We start from the raw sequence: 19895 nt of genomic DNA, 5'->3' as shown, positions 1-19895 counted from the left end.
GCTGACAGAGTCCTGCAAGGTGAAATGAAAGGACACTAGACAGTAACCTGAAGCTGTATGGAGAAATAAAGATCTCAAAAAAAAAAAAAAAAAAAAAAAAGTAAATGCATGGGAAATCATGGAAGGTTTCTACATGATTTAAGAGATTATTATTTAAAGGGAAAAAAACAAGTATTAGTCTAAAAGCTGGTATTATAGTAGCTTCAGTTTATAACTTGAAGTCTTGTTTTCTACATCATTGAAAGAAACTAATGCATTTTTAAAGTTTATTTATTTTGAGAGAGAGAGTGTGTGCAAAAGCAAGGGGAAGGGTGGGGCAGAGAGAGAAGGAGAGAGAGAATCCCAAGCAGGCTCCTTGCTGTCAGCACAGAGCCCAATGCAGGGCTCGATTTCATGAACATGGGATCACGACTAAGCTGAAATCAAGAGTCAGATGCTCAATAGACTGAGACACCCAGGAAACCCAAGAAACGAATGCATTTAAAAGAACTGTTAGTTTATGGTTCTGGGCACACAATGGGTAAAGATGTAATTTTGTGACTTCAGCAACCTAACAGGGTGGAGACAGAACCGTAAAGAAGCAGAACTTTTGTAGGTTATTGAAGTTAAGCTGGTATAAATTCAAGAGTGTTGTAACTTTAGGTTGTTAAATGTAATCAATCCCTATGGTAACCACAAAGAAACTAGTTGTAGAATATACACAAAAGGAATTAGAAAGGAATTTAAACATTACACACACACACACACACACACACACACACACACTCACTCACTCACACAGACCCAACACAAAAGAAAACAGTAATGTGGCAAATAAGAGACAGAAGATCTATAAGGCATATAGAAAAAAATAACAAAATGACAGAAATCCCTCCTTATTAGTAATTACTTTAAATGTACATAGATTAAACTCCCCAATCAAAAGACAGTTTGGAAGAATGAATAAAAAGACATGATCCAACTACATGCTGTCTATAATGGACTCACTTTATTTTTTAAATTTTTTTTAACTTTTATTTATTTTTGAGAGACAGAGAGAGAAAGAGAGAGAGTGAGCAGGGGAAGGGCAGAGAGAGAGGGAGACACAATCTGAAGCAGGCTCTAGGCTGTGAGCTGTCAGCAGAGAGCCTGTCGCAGGGCTCAAACCCACGAACTGTGAGATCATGACCTGAGCCGAAGTCGGACGCGTCATCAACTGAGTATAATGCACTCACTTTACATGCAAGACACAAATAGAATGTAAGTGAAAGGATGCAAAAAGATATTCCATGCAAATAGTAAACAAAAGTATAGCATTCCATGCAAAAGCACCTAAGGGGTAGCTATTCTAATATCAGACAAAATAGTTTTTAAATCAAAAGGTCACAAGACACAAAGAAGGACAGGGGTGCCTGAGTGGCTCAGTTGGTTAAGCATCTGACTCTTGATTTCAGCTCAGGTCAACATCTCACGGTCGTGGGTTCAAGCCCCGCATCGAGCCCCTCGTCAATCTCTGCACTGAGCATGGAGCCTGCTTGGGATTCTCTCTCTCCCTCTCTCTCTGCCTCTCCCCCGCACTCTCTCCCTCTCAAAAATAAACATTTTTTTTTTTAATTTTTTTTTTCAATGTTTATTTATTTTTGGGACAGAGAGAGACAGAGCATGAATGGGGGAGGGGCAGAGAGAGAGGGAGACACAGAATTGGAAACAGGCTCCAGGCTCTGAGCCATCAGCCCAGAGCCTGATGCGGGGCTCAAACTCACAGACCGCGAGATCGTGACCTGGCTGAAGTCGGACGCTTAACCGACTGCGCCACCCAGGCGCCCCAAAAATAAACATTTTTAAAAAAAGACACAAAGAAAGGCATTATATATTAATAAAAGGTTCAGTATGACAAGAAGATATAACAACTATAAACATTTACACACTTAAATACAGGCCATCAAAATAATGAAGCAAAAATTGACAGAATCGGGGCGCCTGGGTGGCGCAGTCGGTTGAGCGTCCGACTTCAGCCAGGTCACGATCTCGCGGTCCGTGAGTTCGAGCCCCGCGTCAGGCTCTGGGCTGATGGCTCAGAGCCTGGAGCCTGTTTCCGATTCTGTGTCTCCCTCTCTCTCTGCCCCTCTCCCGTTCATGCTCTGTCTCTCTCTGTCCCAAAAATAAATAAACTTTGAAAAAAAAAATTTAAAAAAAAAAAAAAAAGAAAAAAAGAAAAAAGAAAAAAAAATTGACAGAATTGAGGGGAGAAATAGACAGTTCTACACTTCAGTACCCCATTTGTAATAATAGATAGAAAAACAAGACAGAAGATGAGTAAGGAAACAGAGGATGTGAAGAACACAACAGACCAACGAGATCTAACAGTACACTCCCCAACGACAGCCATTTATTTACATGTTCTTCTCCAGTGCACATTAGACCTTTCCCAGACCACACATAAAGCCACAAATTGAATTTCAATAGATTTTAAAAGATAGATATCATACAGAGTATCTTCTCTGACAACAATGGGATGAAGTTAGAAATCAGGGACAGAGGAAACTGGAAAATTCACTAAACTGTGGGACTTAAACCACACATTTGTAAACAACAAATGGATCAAAGAAGAAACCACAATGGAATTAGAAAATACTTAGAGACAGACAATGAAAGTGAAAATACAACATACCCAACTTATAGGACACAGTGAAAGTGGTGCTAAGGAGAAAATTTATAGCTATAAGCACATTAAAAAAAAAAAAGAAAGAAAGATCTGGGGTGCCTGGGTGGCTCAGTCGGTTAAGTGTCTCACTCTTGATTTTGGCTCAGCTCATGATCCCAGAGTTGTGGATCGAGCCCCATGTTGGGCTCCGTTCTGAGCATGGAACCTGCTTAAGATTCTCCCTCTCTCTCTCTTTCTCTCTCTCTCTCTGCCCCTCTCCCCAACTTGCTCTTTCTCTCTAAAAATAAACAAGGAAATACGAAAAAATTAAGAAAGATCTCAAGTCAACAACCTAACTTGAGAACTTAAGAAAGCAAAAAAAAAATTTTTTTAAGAACTTAAGGAACTAGAAAAACAAACTAAACCCAAAGCTAGATGAAGTAAATAACAAAGATTAGAGCATAAATAGAGAACAGAAAAACAACAGAGAAAATCAACTGAACCTAAAAGTTGGTTCTTCAAAAAAATCAACAAGACTGACAAAACTCTAGCTAGATCAACTAAGAAAAAGAGAAGACTCAACTGACTCAAGTCAGACATGAAAATGGGATGTTACTACTGATTCCACAGGGTTTGGGAAAAAAGGATTATAAGAGTACTAGGAACAACTCTATCCCCCCAAAACTGAGTAACATAGATAAAGTGGAAAAATTCCTAGAAACAGGAAACTTACAAGGACAAAATCCCAAAGAAATCTATTCAGGAATAGAGAATCTGAATTGACTTATAACTAGCAAGGAGATTAAATCAGCAGTCAAAAATCTCCCAACAAGGGGCACCTGGGTGGCTCAGCTGGTTAAGCGTCTGACTTCGGCCCAGGTCATGATCTCACTATTTGTGAGTTTGAGCCTCATGTCAGGCTCTGTGCTGACAGCTCAGAGCCTGGAGCCTGCTTCAGATTCCATGTTTCCCTCTCTCTCTGCCCCTCTCCCACTCATACTCTGTGTCACTCTCTCTCTCAAAAATAAAGAAACATTAAAAAAAAATTATTTTTAATCTCCCAACAAAAAAATGCCCTCCCTGCACCTGATGGTTTCACTGGTGAATTCTACCAAACATTTACAGAATTGAACATTAAAAAAAACCAAACATTTAAAAAAACTGAAGTTTTTTTTTAATGGAGTAGGAGGGAACACTTACTCATTCAATGAAGCCAGCATTACCCTGATACCAAAGCCAGGCAAAGACACCACAAGAAAACTTCAGACCAGTATCTCTTATTAACCTCAACGTAAAAGTATTCAGCAAAATACTAGCAAATAGAATCCAGCAGCTTAGTGAATGGATCATATACGATGACCAAGTAAGACCTATTCCTAGGATGCAAGATGGTTCAACATATGAAAAAACTTATCAGTGTAATACACCACATTAATGGAATGAAGGGGGAAAAATCACATGATCATCTCAATTGATACAGAAATAACATTAAACAAACTCAACACACTTTCATGATAAAAACACTAAAAAAACTAGGACTAGGAGGAAACCACCTCAACATGATAAAAGCCACAGATGGAAAACCAGTAGCAAACATCATACTCAATGGTAAAAGACTGAAAGCTTTTTCTCGAAGGTCAGGAACAAGGCAACGGGCAAGGATACCTGCTTTCACCATTTCTAGTCAACACAGCGCTGGTAGTTCTAACCACAGCTATTAGGCAAGAAAAAAAAAAAGGCATCCAAATTGGAAAGGAAGAAGCAAAAGTATCTGTTTGCAGATGATCTGACCTTATATGTAGAAAACCATAAAGGCTCCACAAAAACCTGTTAGAATATATGAATTCAGCAAAGTAGCGGGACACAAAATCAACATGCAAAAATCAGTTGCATTTCTATCCACTAACAGTGAATGATCTGAAAAGGAAATTATGGAAACAATTCCATTTAAGATAGCATCAGAGGGGCGCCTGGGTGGCTCAGTCGGTTAAGCGGCCGACTTCAGCTCAGGTCATGATCTTGCAGTCCGTGAGTTCGAGCCCCGCGTCGGGCTCTGTGCTGACAGCTCAGAGCTTGGAGCCTGTTTCAGATTCTGTGTCTCCCTCTCTCTGACCCTCCCCTGTTCATGCTCTGTCTCTTCCTGTCTCAAAAATAAATACAACGTTAAAAAAAAAAATTTAAAAAAAAGATAGCATCAGAAAGAATACCTAAAAGTTAATTGAAAAGGTGAAAGACTTGTACAATAAAAAGTACAAAACACTGCTGAAAGAAATTAAAGATGACGTAAATAGAAGGAAACACATTCCTTTTTAATGGATTAGAAGACTTAATACTAAAATGTCAATACCACCCAAAGTAATCTACAGATTCAGTGCAATCCCTACCAAAATACCAAGGATGTGTTTTGCAGAAATAGAAAAACCCATCCCAAAATTCATATGGAACCTCAAGGAACCCCCAATAGCCAAAACAACCCTGAAAAAGAATGAACAGAACTGGAAGATTCACACTTCCTGATTTAAAAACTTACTGCAAAGCTATAGTAATCAAAATAATATGGCACCGACATAAAGATAGACATAGAAACAAATGGAATAGAATAAAAAGCCCAGAAATAAACCCTCATATCTATGGTCAAATGATTTTTGACAAGGATGCCAATACCATTCAATGAGGAAAGAACAATCTTTTCAACAAATGATGCTAGGGAAAGTGGATATCCTTATGCAAAAGAATGAAGTTGGACTCTTATCTAACACCATATAAAACATCCTATCAAAGTTAATCAGGGGCACCTGGGTGGCTCAGTCAGTTGAGCGTCTGACTCTTGGTTTTGGCTCGGGTCATGGCCTCACAGTCTGTGGGTTCGAGCCCCACTTGCTTGGGATTTTCTGTTTCTCCCCTCTCTCTGCTCCTTCCCCTGACTCATGTGTGCATGCTGACTCTTGCCCACTCAGGTGCGAACTCTCTCTCCCTCTCTCAAAATAAATCAATAAACTTAAAAAGAAAGTTAAAGACCTTTGTCTTTCTCTTTCTGACTTCTTCGACTTAGCATTATACCCTCTAGGTCTACCCATCTTGTTGCAAATGGCAAGATCCATACTTTTTTATGGCTGAGTAATATTCCATTGTGTGTATGTACCGTATCTTCTTTATCCATTCATCTATTGATGGACACTTGGGTGCTTCCATATCTTGGCTATCGTAAACAATGCTACGATAAGCATATGATTTCCCTCATATGTAGAATTTCAGAAACGAGACACATGAATGAAGAAAATAAGAGACAAATTAAAAACTCTTAAATATGAAGAACTCGTGGTTGCCAAATGGGGGGTGGGGGGATGGGTGTAATAAAGGGGGTTAAGAGTACACTTATAAGTGACAGTAAGTGTCACTGCATCTCTTGGTCTGACTTCATGCCAGAGGGAGTTAACATAATTTCACCGCTTCTAGCTCAAGAACTTAATGAGGCACCTATAATGTTACCCAACAGGAAACTATCTGCATCTTGGGATAGGTATTTTGTTGTGTGAAACGGTCTCAACACTGCAGGATGTCTTAGCATCCCTGACCTGCCAAGTACTGAAAGACAGAAACACAACCCACCCCCTTCACTGGAACATCAAAGATGCTTCCAAACTTTTCTGCATACCCGCTAGGAGAATGGCACGCCCCAAGGTTAGGACTACTGAATGTGAACACAGAAGCTGCTCTAAATGCAGTTTACCCTTCCCTACCTCCAAAAACTCAAACGTCTATCTTCCTTTTTTTGGCTGGAGTATCAGCCACTCCGAGAGTATAAATTCTATTTTGACTAAAAGGCCTCCACCACTTACTGGCTGGGTGACCTTGAACAAGATAGCTAAACTTACAAAACTTAGTTTCTTTCTCTTTTTTAAAAATTTTTTAAAATGTTTATTTAGTTTTGAGATAGAGACAGAGCGTGAGCGGGGAAGGGGCAAAGAGAGGGGGAGACAAAGAATCCGAAGCAGGCTCCAGGCTCTGAGTTGTCAGCACGGAGCCCTACACGGGGCTCGAACTCACGCACTGGGAGATCGTGACCTGAGCGAAAGTTGGACGCTTAACCCACTGAGCCACCCAGGCGCCCCTATAGAACCTCAGTTTCATCTATGAAACGGGGAGGAGGCTTACTTAAGTCAGGGGAGTTAGCTCTAGCACGGAAGCAAGAGTTCCTTCCTGAGCTTCCCCCAACCCCCGCACGAAATATAAGTTTTGGCTATTTTGGAATATCTTGTACATTAAGATCCCTTGATAGTTTATAGAAGCTAGTTCCAAGAAGCACAAAATTTTATTTAGAGCAAATAAAGCCGACTCACTTAAAAACAAAAACAAGTATGCTTATTGTGACGAGCATGGAGTAACGTACAGAATTGCCGAATCGTCATACCGTACACCTGAAGCTAATAGAACACTGTATGTTAATTGGACTTCAATTAGAATTTTAATCAAAGGCCTAAATGTAAGACCTAAAACAGTAAGACTCTTAGAATATAGGGCAAACACTTCACAGCACTGGATTGGACGATGGTTTCTTAGATATGACACCAAAGGCACAGGCAACAATTTAAAAAATGACGGGGGCACCTGGGTGGCTCAGGGAGTTGAGCGTCCGACTCCAGCTCAGGTCATGATCTCAAAGTCCCAATTCCTGAGTCTGAGCTCCGCATCAGACTCTCTGCTGTCAGCACAGGACCCACTTTGAATCCTCTGTCCCCAACTCGCTCTGCCCCTCCCCCACTCGTTCTCCTCTCTCTCTCTCTCTCTCACACACACACAAATTAACATTTGAAAAAAAATTTTTAATAAAAATGATTTTAAAAATGGCTTCAAAAAAAAATGGCTTCCATGGGCATTTCTCCAAAGAAGATATATAAATGGCCAGTCAGTACATGAAAAGAGGCTCAACATCACTAATTTGCAGGGAGATGCAGATCAAAACTACCATAAGATACCACCTCACACTCATTAGAACGGCTACTATCAAAAAAAAAAAAAAAAAAACAGAAAATAACACGTGTTGGTGAGAATGTAGAGAAATGGGAATCTGGGTGCACTGTTGGGGGGGATGTAAAAATGATATAACCGCTGTGGGAAACAGTATGGCGGTTCCTTTAAAAAATTAAAAGTAGGATTAACATATGACCCAGAAATTCCACTTTTGGGTATATACCCCCAACAGAATCAAAAGCAGGGTCTCAAAGAGCTATCTGTACGCCCTTGTTCATAGCAGCTTTATTCATGACAGCCAAAACGTGGAGGCAACCCAAGTCTCCATCAACGGACGAATGGATTAGCAAAAATGTGGTCTATACATACAATAGAATACTATTCAGTCTTAAAAGGGAAGGAAATTCCGACATATGCTACGACACGGGTGAAGCTTGAGGACACTGTGTTAAGCGAAATAAGCCAGTCACAAAAAAGACAAATACCATATGATTTTACTTATATGAGGTACTTAGAGTAGTCTAAACTATAAAGGCAGAAAGTAGAATGGTGATTGCCAGGGGCTGGGGTAAGGGGAATGGGAAACTATTGTCTAATGGGAAACTAAATGAGATTTTTAGTTTTGAAAAATGAAAAGAGTTCAAACTTAAAAAAAAAAAAAAAACTACATATATAAACAAAGGGGCACCAGAGTGGCTCAGATGGTTAAGCATCCGACTCTTGATTTTTGACTCAGGTTATGAGCTCATGGTTCATGAGTTAGAGCCCCAAGTTGGGCTCTGCACTGAGAGCACGAAGCCTGCTTGGGATTCTCTCTCTCTCTTTCTGCCCCACCCCTCCCCCACTCATGCTTTCTCTCTCTCTCAAAATAAATAAATACACTTAAAAAAAAACTATTAAAAGAGCTCTGGGGGCATATGGGTGGCTCAGGTGGTTAAGTGTCCAACTCTTAGGCTCAGGTCATGATCTCACAGTTTGTGATCAAGCCCCAAGTTGGCTCTGCACTGACAGCATGGAGCCTGCTTGGGATTCTCACTCTCCCTTACTCTCTGCCCCTCCCCTGCTTGCTCGCTCTCTCTCTCTCAAAATAAATAAACATTAAAAAAAGGAATTCTGGAGATGCAGGGTGGTAATGGTCGTACAACATTATGTATGTGCTTACTATCTCTGAACTGTACCCTTAGAAATAGGTAAGATGGCAAATTTTAGGTGTATTTTACTACAATAAAAAAATTGGGGGGGGAACAGCTGTCAAGAACATGAAAGACAATTATGGAATGATAAAGTCACAGGAATAAAAGGCACAACATAAGGAATGCAGTCAATGATGCCGTAATAGCGACGTATGGGGACGGATGATAGCTACACTTCTGCTGAGCACAATGTAGACATGTCCAGTTACTAAGTCGTACGTGTGAAACTGATGTAACATTGTGTGTCAACTGAACTTGGCTAAAAAAATTTTTTAATGGTCATTTATTTCTGAGAGAGAGAGAGAGAGAGAGAGAGAGAGAGAGGGAGGGGCAGAGAGAGAGGGAGACACAGACCTTGAATCAGGCTCCAGGCTCTGAGCTGTCAGCACAGAGCAGGACGCAGGGCTCGAACCCATGAACTGTGAGATCATGACCTAAGCCGAAGTTGAACGCTTAACTGACTGAGCCACCCAGGCACCCCACAACTAAAAACAAATTTTAAAGAACATGAAAGACAAGAAAAGATCAAAGAATTCTTCTGAACCACAGACTCTAAAAGGGGGTCTGGACAATCCCATGCAACAAGACTTCCTAGGCAGAGTCCTGGACCAGAGAAGAGAAAAAGCCACCGTGGGTCAGCTGGTGAAACCTGGATGGGATCTGTGAATTGGAGGTTAATGTTGCACAAATGCTGATTTCTAGGCTTGGAGGGTGGTATGCTGGTGGTGTAGGGGACAGTCTCTGTTTGGGAGACGTGCATGCTAGAGCGTTCTGTGGTACTGAAACATCACATCTGCCATTTGCTCTCCAAACATTCAGAAGAAAGCTAGAGAGCAGACAGTGGAGCAAACACGGTCATGTATTAACAACAGGGGAATCCGGTGAGGGGCATATGGGAGTTCTTTACACACACCTGGAGGGATCTTGATGAAGGTCTCCTGGGCATGCACATCGGCCTGTTGCATGATCCGTTCTTTCTCTGCAAGAGCTCGTGCACGGCCCTGAATGATATGTCTCTCCAACATTTCAATTTCATCCAGCCGCTGCTTGTAGAGCTCCCGAATCTGACAGGTAGACCATCAAACGCACAGAAATCTGGTGAGATCACAGAGCTTTACCCACCCTTCCCCCAGCATCAGGCTTCCTGGGAAACCCAGAGCAGTCACAGAACTATGGAGACCATCTGATCCAACCCAACAGGTGGGAAAACTGAGACCCGCCGAGGGAAACGCCTTAAAGGTTTCACGGTCAAGTCAGGGAAAGAGCCAAGCCTAAAAGTCTGCCTCCTGCCTTCACGGCTGCCACGCAAACGCGGAAAAGGCACACACACCACCTGGGGTAGACAGAATTGTGCCAGGCAGGTGCCCCTTCAAGGAAGGACCTGCTACCTAGCAGCAGGGAATGTAAGGAGCAGTCAGCCTCCAGCTGTCAGCCCCTTCACGGTTGACCTCAGCTGCTGGAAAGTGCTCATCTGGGACTCCCTACAAGGGATTCCTCGGCAGTGCGGATCCAAGGCAGCTGCTTTCCTCCCTGTACAGATGAGGAAGCGGGTGTGTTCTCATCTGTACAAGGGACTGGGCGTGCTTCCTCAAATCTGGACACGGAATGCCTAGGTTCCGACTGTGGTGTGTGACATAAACACAGGCAGCCCCAAAGGGGTGACTTTTAGCTTCACGATCTCCAGGGATTCAGCTATCTGCCCCAGGCCTTTTATTTATACACGCAGTATGTAACTGTGCGTGTGCATGTAGAGAAATGACGATGAAGAGGTGCTCCAGACATAGGCTGTGTGTGTGTGTGTGTGTGTGTGTGTGTGTGTGTGTGTGTGTGTGTTACGTAAATGTGCGGAAAGCGTGTCCTTCCACTACACTGTCGAACGCACCGACGCACGGACTCTGCGCTTTCCCAGCGGCATCCCCAGGGCCTCGCCCCCGGCAGGTGCCGGCATTTGTCCAGCGGTTGAGTCCCGTAGGAACCCGCCTTTCTGGGGTTGCGCCCTGGGTCCCCCGCACTGTCCCCCGCCCCGTCCCCGGCGAGCACCGGCAGGGAGCGCGCGGGGCTCCGGGCCGCCTCACCCGCCGAAGCTCGTCCACGAATTCCTCGTGGCGCGCATCCTGGCTGCCGCGGGCCTTGATCAAGTTCGCGCTCAGGTCCTCGCCGATCACCTCGTTGGTGTACAAGCTGCGGAAGAGGCCGGTGAGCAAGTGCGAGATGTCTTGGGTGCGCAGCGAGGTGGGGCGCAGACGCAGCAGTGGCGGCTCGGGGAGCGGCCGGAGCGCGGCGGGCCCCGCGCGGCGGGCCCGGCCCCCAAAGCCGTAGTGAGAGGCTTCGGAGCAGGCAACCGAGGACAGACGGGTGGACTCGCTGGGGCTTCGGACCCGGGCCTGACGCGAGGCGGGCGTCCACGTCGCGCCCCCGAACGCGCAGGACCCGGACTCTGCAGACAGCCGGTCCCCTGCTCTCCCCGTCTCCATGGCAACTGAGACGCCGCTCACGCCTTGCCGCCCTTCCGCTTCCGGCCGCGCCTCTTCCGCTTTGCCTCCCTCTTCGCCGGTGCCTTCGGTGTCGTCACCGTTGTAAATATTCGCATCTTCTCTGTCGACCCTGTTAAAGTGAGCTTCGCGTGAGGCACTTGTGGAAACACAGTTCGCTGGCGCAGCCAGGTCGGTCTGGATGCAAAACCTGGTTCCTAACTACCTCTCTTCGTCCGTTCATTCTCTGATTTCTTAAGCAATTATTAATTCGCTCATTTAATATTTATGGGATAAAGACTGTATTTCAAGTCTGTGCTGGGAGCTGAAAATACCAAAGGAAGTAAGATGCTGCTTCTGCCCCTGCCCTCAGTCGTGTGTGTGTGTGTGTGTGTGAGAGAGAGAGAGAGAGAGAGAGAGAGAGAGAGAGAGACCGAGACGTGGAGACCAGCGTGATGAGCAGGGAGGGAACTGGAAAACAGTGCTAGCTTTTAGTGGGTTAAGCCCAAGGTGGCGATAAGTGTTGGTTATCAGGGAACCACAAAGTGACAGGACCTCATCATTCTGCGGACGGAGCGTAAACACTGGCTTTTTGGACGAAGTGAAGACCGGGCAGAGATTTTTTTTTAAATCACCATCATTAGTCATCAGGGAAGTGGAAATTAAAACCACAGCGTGATACCGCTAACACTTAGTACAATGTCAGGAAGTTAAATAAATGTACCAAATGAGTTCTGGTGAAGATGTGGGGAAACTCAAAATCTCATGTTGCCATGGGAATACAAACTGGTGCAGCAACTCTGGAAAACGGTGTGGCAGTTTCTTAGAATGTTACACATACAGGAGGCCCACTCCTAGGTATTTTCCGGAGGGAAATGAAAACCTAGGGGCACACAAAACCCTGTACACAAACGTTTATGGCGGCTTTGTTCACCATCTCCTGGAAAAAAAACCCCAAATGTCCTATCCACTGGCCAAAGGATAAGTTGGGGTGCATCTAGACAACAAACGCTCTCAGCAATAAAGAGGAAACAGACTACTGATACAACAGCAGGGATGAATATCAAATGCATTACGCTAGGTAGAAAAACCCATCCTCAAAAGGCTATATACCGAATGGTTTCATTTTTAGGACCTTCTGAACAGTACAAAACAGAAAACAGATCAGTGGTTGCCAGAAGCAGGTCATGGAAAGTAGTGTTGGCGCTAAAGGAGGCTGAGGAAAGTCCTTGGGGTGAGGGGACTGTTCTTTACCGCGGTGGTGGTTACACAACTGTATGGCTTTGTCAAACCTCACAGGACTATAAAGGATAAATCTTATTGTATACAAATTACGCTCCAGTGTTTTAAAAAGTGAAGGGAAAAAAAGGAGGAGTAGGAATAAGCCAGGAGAGGAAGAAAAGGGGCACTTTGGGCGGAGGGAACCCATGGTACAAAAGCCAGGCAAGAGCACTGCATGTGGGGGGAAAAATCTCAGCAGTTCAGGAGTGGAAGTTAGAGTTTGAGCGGGACGAATGAAGCTGAGCGGCCAGGGCCAGATCATAAGCGGGTTTGTAGGCAGCACTGGAGAATTTAAACTTCATTCTGAGCACAGAAGGGCCATCAAGGGTCTTCAGGTGGGGGTGTCATGATGAGTTCTGTGTTTACTGAGAGCGCTCGGGTTGCTGTGAAAGAACAGCCTGGAGGGAGGCAAGAGGCATCATCAAGGTGATGGGTTAGGAAAGTAATGCAGAGGTTAGGAAGCAGGCGGATTGGGAGTTTAGGGTAGGGGAGAGGAATGGATTGGAGACATGTGAACGGGGGAATTCACAAGAACTGCCGGTGGAAAATGGGGGTACGAGAGAAGAGGGGCCCAGAATGACTCCCCAATAACCTGTGTGTGCAACCAGTGGGGGGGGGATCATCCCCACTGAAAGGGGGGAGAGGACCACGCTTGTCCAGGACAGCCACTTGACATCACGCAGACTGCCATCATTAGCACACGATGGCTTCTGCTCACAGCTGATACAATTCGCTGCCTTTTCCTCCTGGGGTGAGCCTGTGGGCCTTCACAGCTGAAACCCGCTCCCTGAGGTGAGCCCCAGGGTGCTTGCCCACGGACCTGGGCCACTTCTGCTTCTCTTGGGTGGGCCTGGCTCCCTTATCTGCCCTGTTCAGTACCTTTCCCGTCCTCAGAGAAGACCCTGCTGTGAATCTCCCCCAGCATCTTTCTCCACAGCGTGAGGGACCAAAGAGACCTGTCCCATGCCCACCCTCCAGGTACCTGGGGCCCTGGATGCTGAAACATCCTAAGCCCATTGACAGGGCCTCCAGTGCAGGATATATATATATATCCATATATATATATATATATATATATATATATATATCCATATATATCCATATATATGTATGCATACACACGCACACACACACACAATTTTTTTTTTTTTTTAAGTAGACTTCACGCCCAGTGCAGAGCCCAGTGGCAGGGCTTGAACTCACCACCCTGAGACCAAGACCTGAGCTGAGATCAAGAGTTGGACACGTAACCAACTGAGCCACCCAGGCGCCACCGCAGGCTTCTTTTTCAAAGCCTTCCTCCCGCTGCTGACTGGTGTGTGCCCTGAGGAGCAGGTTTGGTGGGAAGTGGAAGTGGACCGAGCTTGGGCAAGTGGCTGGTTTGCCCAGGTATCCACGCGCACGCAAGGCCCCCGGTGGTGCAGGAAGGCGCTGTGCGTGGGAAGAGAAGCAGAACAGTCTGGGGGGCCTCCTGCTCTGGTGTTAGGAGCGGGCCAGCCCAAACCCCACGGTCTTGTTGGTTAGAAGCAGTTCCTGTGGAAGCTCCCTGGTCCCCTTCCCTGTCTTGGGGAAAGACAGGACAGTGGATTCTTGCCATCACTTTTGGCCTCTCGGTGCTGCCCCCAGACAGCCTCAGAGAAGCTCACAGGGCCTCTGCCCCAGCCTGGGAGCGGTCTCCCCTTTTTCTGTGACCCCTCCCGCCCTCTGGCTTCAGCTCCTCTGCTCTGTCCAGGCTGAGGTCTCCGGCAACCTTCCAGCTCCTCCAGTGGCAGCGGCCACGCCTCCGTCGTTATCTTCTACCTTTCAGCAATATAGGCCACTGCCTCTTCCACTCCTGCCTTGCTTCCCCCTCCTCTGTGTTTCCCCCATATCCACCCCTGTCTCCCTCTGGGACTGGTCTCCCTCTGCCTGAGAAGCTGGATTCATCCCTGATTCTGCCTCCAGCATTCGACTTCTGTTTGCCCCCTGACTGAACCAATTAAGGAAATGGTTCAGACCCGGCCCCAGAAGAAACAAGGGGCCGGGGCTCTCGCTGGCACCAACTCTCCGGCCTCCTCCCCTAGGCAGACCTCTTAGCACAAAGAGAATCGCTTGAGCTGCCTTCTTCACTTTTTCACAATCTGTTCTGCTGACCAGAACTTTTGTTTCTTTTAAACAAATGCAGGCCCACTCACTGTATGAAAATATCTTTTTTTTTCAATGTATGAAATTTATTGTCACATCGGTTTCCATACAACACCCAGTGCTCATCCCCACAGGTGCCCTCCTCAATACCCATCACCCACCCTCCCCTCCCTCCCACCCCCCATCCACCCTCAGTTTGTTCTCAGTTTTTTTGTTTTTTTTTTAATTTTTTTTAACATTTATTTATTTTTGAGACAGAGAGAGACAGAGCATGAACGGGGGAGGGGCAGAGAGAGGGAGACACAGAATCTGAAGCAGCCTCCAGGCTCTGAGCCATCAGCCCAGAGCCCGATGCGGGGCTCGAACTCACAGACCATGAGATCGTGACCTGAGCTGAAGTCGGCCGCTTAACCGACTGAGCCACCCAGGCGCCCCTGTTCTCAGTTTTTAAGAGTCTCTTATGCTTTGGCTCTCTCCCACTCTAACCTCTTTTTTTTTTTTCCTTCCCCTCCCCCATGGGTTTCTGTTAAGTTTCTCAGGATCCGCATGAGAGTGAAAACATATGGTATCTTTCTTTCTCTGTATGGCTTTGTATGAAAATATCTTAAATTATTCAATCGGGTGCCCCCTAATGAACTTCACCTTGTACAATGTTTTTGTTTTGTTTTGTTTTTGAAGTGTATTTATTTATTTTGAGAGAGAGAGAGCGTAAGCACGCACGCGAGCACAAGCGGGGGAGGAACAGAGAGAGATGGGGAGGGAGAAAGTCCCAAGGAGGCTCCGCACTGTCAGCACAGAGCCCGATGGAGGGCTCGATCTCATGAACCGTGAGATCACGACCTGAGCCGAAATCAAGAGTCAGATGCTCAACCGACTGAGCCACCCAGGCGCCCTTCACCTTGCACAATGTTTTTGTATGTAATATACAGATAATATCACAGAGTTAGATAATAATATAATATCACGGAACTAGAATTGCGTAGCCAAAGGGTGTGTCCTTGTTAATATTTGAGAAGCTGCCAAACTGGCCTCCAGAAAGATTATCCCAGAGCAGATCTCCACCAGCATTATGAGATGCTGGTGAGACGCTGGTGAGAGCTGATGGACGTTTTCAACATGTTTTCAACCACATTCCAGATTTTATTCCCAGCCTGCACCGCTGTACCAGATTTGTACATCCATCATGTCCTTGATATTGTCGCCTTGGCCATCTGAAGGTATCTCAAACTTAGTATGTCCAGAGTAGAGCCCCTCCTCCTCCTCAGTCTTCTCCATTTCGGGTTTTGGGAGCTGCCTCCTTCCCTGGCCCAGCCAGAAGCTTGGAGTCATCCTTGACTCCTCTCTTGATCACGCTGGCCCCACTGGTAATTCTTGCTGGCTCTCCCATCAGACTGTATCCGGAGTCCTACCGCTTCTCATGACCCCCACTCCTACCGCCAAGGTCTGGACCACCATCTCCATCACCTGAATTACTGCGAGAGCCTCGTCCCCATTACCTCTCGCCTCCTCTCATTATCTCTCTCCCTCTGCCCCAGTCGCACTGGATTCCTTGCCGGTCCCCCAACACACCAGCCACACACCTGCCTCAGCCTTGACACTTCCTGTCCCCTCTGCCCAGAATCCTCTTTCCCAGATATCCCCGAAAGGCTCTCCTACATGTCTTTGCTCAAATGTCACTTCCCTTGTAAGATCCAGCCCATTTAAAATCGAACCCTCTCCCTTCCAGAATTCCCTCACCTTACACACCTTGTAATATACAACTCACTTCTTATGTTTATTATAGCGTCTCTTTTTGTCCTACTAGAAGTTAAGCTCCACGAGGACAGGGGTTTGGAGTATATTTTGTTCAGTGACGATTCCCAAGCCTCTAGAACTGTGCCTGGTACAGAGTAGGTGCCCTATAAATGTTTTTGAACAAATGAAATAGCAGAGCAGGGTCCTCTCCAGTTCACGGACGTAAGTGTGCTCCTCCCTCACAGGGGGGTCTGAGGGCCAGTCTCCTGAGTATTTCCCCACACCTGTGGGGTGGTATAGGGTTGGGGCAAGCATTGGAACCTGGTCCACAGTGAAAGAAACATCACAGTTATCTTCACAAACAAATACACCATGAAAATCTCACAAATATAATTATGGAAAAGTAACCCAGGTTGTCCCATATCATCCTGGGATGACCAATGGGCCCTGACACCCTGTGGTCCATCCCAGCATCCTGGATCCCTGCACAGTCAGTACTGTCTTCCTGGCATGATCTGAGCACCCGCACCTGCCATAGCCGCTTCCTTGGAAGAGGCCGCCTTCATCTTTCCTCCCAGTGCGTCCGGATTTGGGTCCGGGACCCTCTGGAGTGGGGCTCAGATGGGGTTTTCCAGGCCTCGCAAGCATCAGGGCACGCCCTTAGACCAAGAGCCTGAGGCTGGGCTCTGTGACCACCAGGCTCAGTAGAGGGGGCCAGGTAGGGGACAGCCGCGGGGAGAGAGGATTCCAGTCTATGTCTGTCCAGCAGGCACTTACTTGTACCAGGTAGGGGACATCTGTCATTTCAGTGGACTCCAAGGGAAACTGCAGCTCCTGACTGTGGAGCTCACAGAAATGAAGGGATTGCTCAAAGTGTCACAACAGGAAGCCATGCAGCCGATTTAAAGAGCCCCTCATCCCCGTGCCCTGGGGCAGGGGCTTCTAAGACCAGGAAGGGCGGAATAAACCACCGCACCTACTCAGAGTTGCCTAGGTTTGCATTTCTGGGGGATGGAGTGGGAGGGGCCAGTCCTGAAACACAGAGGAGCCCGACAGTCCCGAAAGTTGACATTCAGGTTTGATCCTTTCCCTCCCCAGGCCTCTAGAATGAATAGTGGTGGAGTGGCCTGGGAAGTGACTGGAGGTAGGCACGACCCTAATACTAGGTCTCACTAGGTGTCCCCTGTCTGCAGTCATCCCAGAAGCCCCCTTCTCCTGCACCCCTCCCCCCCCCCACACACACACTGAAGACAGGATAGTCCACTGAGGTGGCAAGATGCCTGAAACTCCACCACAGGACAACATGGTTGGCCATGCACGGCCCCTCTCTGCACACTAACTGAGCTTGCCAGAAGTCCTGTGAGTCACCAGGATCTCAGGGCATCTTGCAGAGGTAACTGAGAGCTGGGTTTCGGGGAGGGTAATTCAGGCGCCAGGCCAGGGCTGGGCCCACAGAGGGCCCTGCTTGTTTAGGGCAGGGGTTTGTGGTTGGGCACAAAGCCTCATGCTAGGCCCTCCAGGCTCCCTCCCCTCCAAAGACGAATAGCTATACTCCCCTCACAGGCGGGCAGAGTGCCTCCCAGCCTGTGAGAGAGGGAGGGGCCGACAGGGGAGGTGAGGACAGTACCCCGGAGTGTAGACTGACCCACAGGTCAGGGCGGCAGCCTGGTTGCTCTGAGCAGGGCGTCGCCCAGCCCTCTTTTCTGGCAGAACCTGGTTGCCTGTGCCAACTCTGAGTCAGCCATGCCTAATAATCTCAGGCCAGGAAGGAGGCTTCAGCTCCTCTGCTTGGGCCAGATGCCGGACGAGGGCCTGAGTGGGGTGGGTCTGGGGTACGTAAAGGAAGAGCCTGGCTGCAGCGCCCCCCCCCCCCCCCCAGGCACCTGGGTGAAAGTCCTAAATAACACTCTAGTTTGGAGCCTGGGGCTCAGAGCTGGGAGGTGACGTGAATAAATAGGAATGATGCTTGAGATGAAGCCAAGGCAACTGCTGGTGTCAGAATTTCAGCAGGTCTCTGCCTGGAAAGAGGAACAGGGCTTGAGGAGGCCTGACTTGCTGAGTAGAGGGTATTGTAGGCCCAGGCCCCCCTGGGAAAGTCAGTGTTCCCCAAAGGGCAGGCCTGGGGACATGCGTTCTAGCCTAGAATTGAGAGGGAGAGACAGACGTGAGGGCAGAGAAAGGACCCCCTCATCCACCCTGCCCCCAGGCGGGGGCTCCAAAGTGAGGCCTGCCGGTGTGGACTTGCTCATCCCAGACTGGAAGGGAAACCAAGGAGGGCTCTGACAGGCCTGCCAGGGGCAGGGGCGGGTGGCGCTCCTACTGAAGGACAGGACCACTGAACTCAGTGCCAGATAAAGGACTAGACCTTCTCTATGTGCAGGAGGCCCAGGCGGGGAGGGGGCTCTCCAAAGTCTGGAGGTTCCGACCCAGTCTCAGCCGTCAGAACAGTAAGATCTGCCCTCTGGTTTACACCCCTCCCTGAGGTATTCAAGGCCACCTAGGCCCGGTTGGCTGGGAAGAGGAAGGATTGAGGTGAGCCAGGCCTCGTCCTCCTCCAAGAGGGGTCCAACGGGCTTCTGCCAGACTCTCACATCGGCTTTACCAGCCCAGGAAGCCTGGATGATTCACTGGTGGGCCCGGCACCCTTCATCCTGGGAGGCCTTGTGGAGCCTCTCCCAAAGGGTGATAGGCAGCAGGATTCCCGGACTTTCGGGGGGGGGTGTATCTGGGTACCCTATAAAGAGGGTGTCTGGGTTGCAAGACTTGAGGGGATACAAGGGACCATAAGGGCCTCTTGTTCAGACAGCCCCTTGGGAAGCTACGCAAAGAAAGGACCCTGGAGATGTAACCCCACCCTAGGTCCCGTCCCTCCACTCTACTGCACAGATCGCCAGGGGGTTGGGGTGTGAGAGGCTCAAAGGTGAGCTCCCTGCATCTAATTGCTGTAAACTTTCCCTGCCTGAGTCCCAGCCCTCACCAAAGGCACTCTTGGGGTTAGAAACTTCCCATCGAGAGAAGAGGGTAGCCTCCTTCGGACGAGGTTCAGGCATACCTCTCCGAGGACCTCCTAACCCGTGCCCGTGCACCCATTTTGCAGAAGGGAAAGTACAGCTCTGGGGAACCTCTGCTGGCCGCCCGGCCGCCCAGGCTCCCTTTCGCAGCAGCCCGGCTGGGCGTCGGAGGCTACGCGGTCCTTTCCCCAGAATGACGCGATTCTTTCGAGCATCACCCCAACCCTGGCGAGGCGCCTACAAGTAGGGCGTGGGGCCGGGCCGCCCGCGGTAATGACAGGGCCCGCGGCCTGTGGGTGGCGGCGGCGGAGGAAGCGGGAGGAATCTGGCTATTTCTGGCCGGGACGCGCCCACTAGCCTGGGCCAGGGTTGGGGGGGGGCTGCTCGGCCCCCACCTCGGCCCTCCCCGATCCCCTGGAGGGGGCGGGGAGAGACGCGGGTTGGCGGGTCCAGGGGGCGGGGCGGCGTCCCGGGCCCACCTCCGGTC

The 19895-nt window shown here is 48.0% G+C and overlaps 1 protein-coding gene across 4 annotated transcripts in view; it reads right to left on the bottom strand.

Moving 5' to 3' along the window:
- The window catches only part of DLEC1 (DLEC1 cilia and flagella associated protein), a 92858-nt gene extending 81480 nt beyond the window's left edge, over positions 1 to 11378 (bottom strand). The window contains exons 1-2 of one of the 4 annotated variants that reach the window (XM_086720451.1): positions 10863 to 11378; positions 9701 to 9851 (exon numbers count right to left, since the gene is read on the bottom strand). In XM_086720451.1, coding sequence (XP_086576577.1) covers positions 9701 to 9851; positions 10863 to 11261 — 550 coding nt within the window. In that variant the 5' untranslated portion in view covers positions 11262 to 11378. The remainder of the gene's footprint in view (positions 1 to 9700; positions 9852 to 10862) is intronic. The other 3 variants (XM_086720452.1, XM_086720449.1, XM_086720450.1) reach the window with 3 other exon arrangements.
- Positions 11379 to 19895: the final 8517 nt, after the last annotated feature.

The sequence above is a fragment of the Puma concolor genome, chromosome C2 (genome assembly GCF_028749965.1).
Source record: "Puma concolor isolate L17-30 chromosome C2, mPumCon1.1.hap2, whole genome shotgun sequence".
NCBI lineage: Eukaryota > Metazoa > Chordata > Mammalia > Carnivora > Felidae > Puma > Puma concolor.
This window is presented reverse-complemented; position numbering and strand designations above follow the sequence as displayed.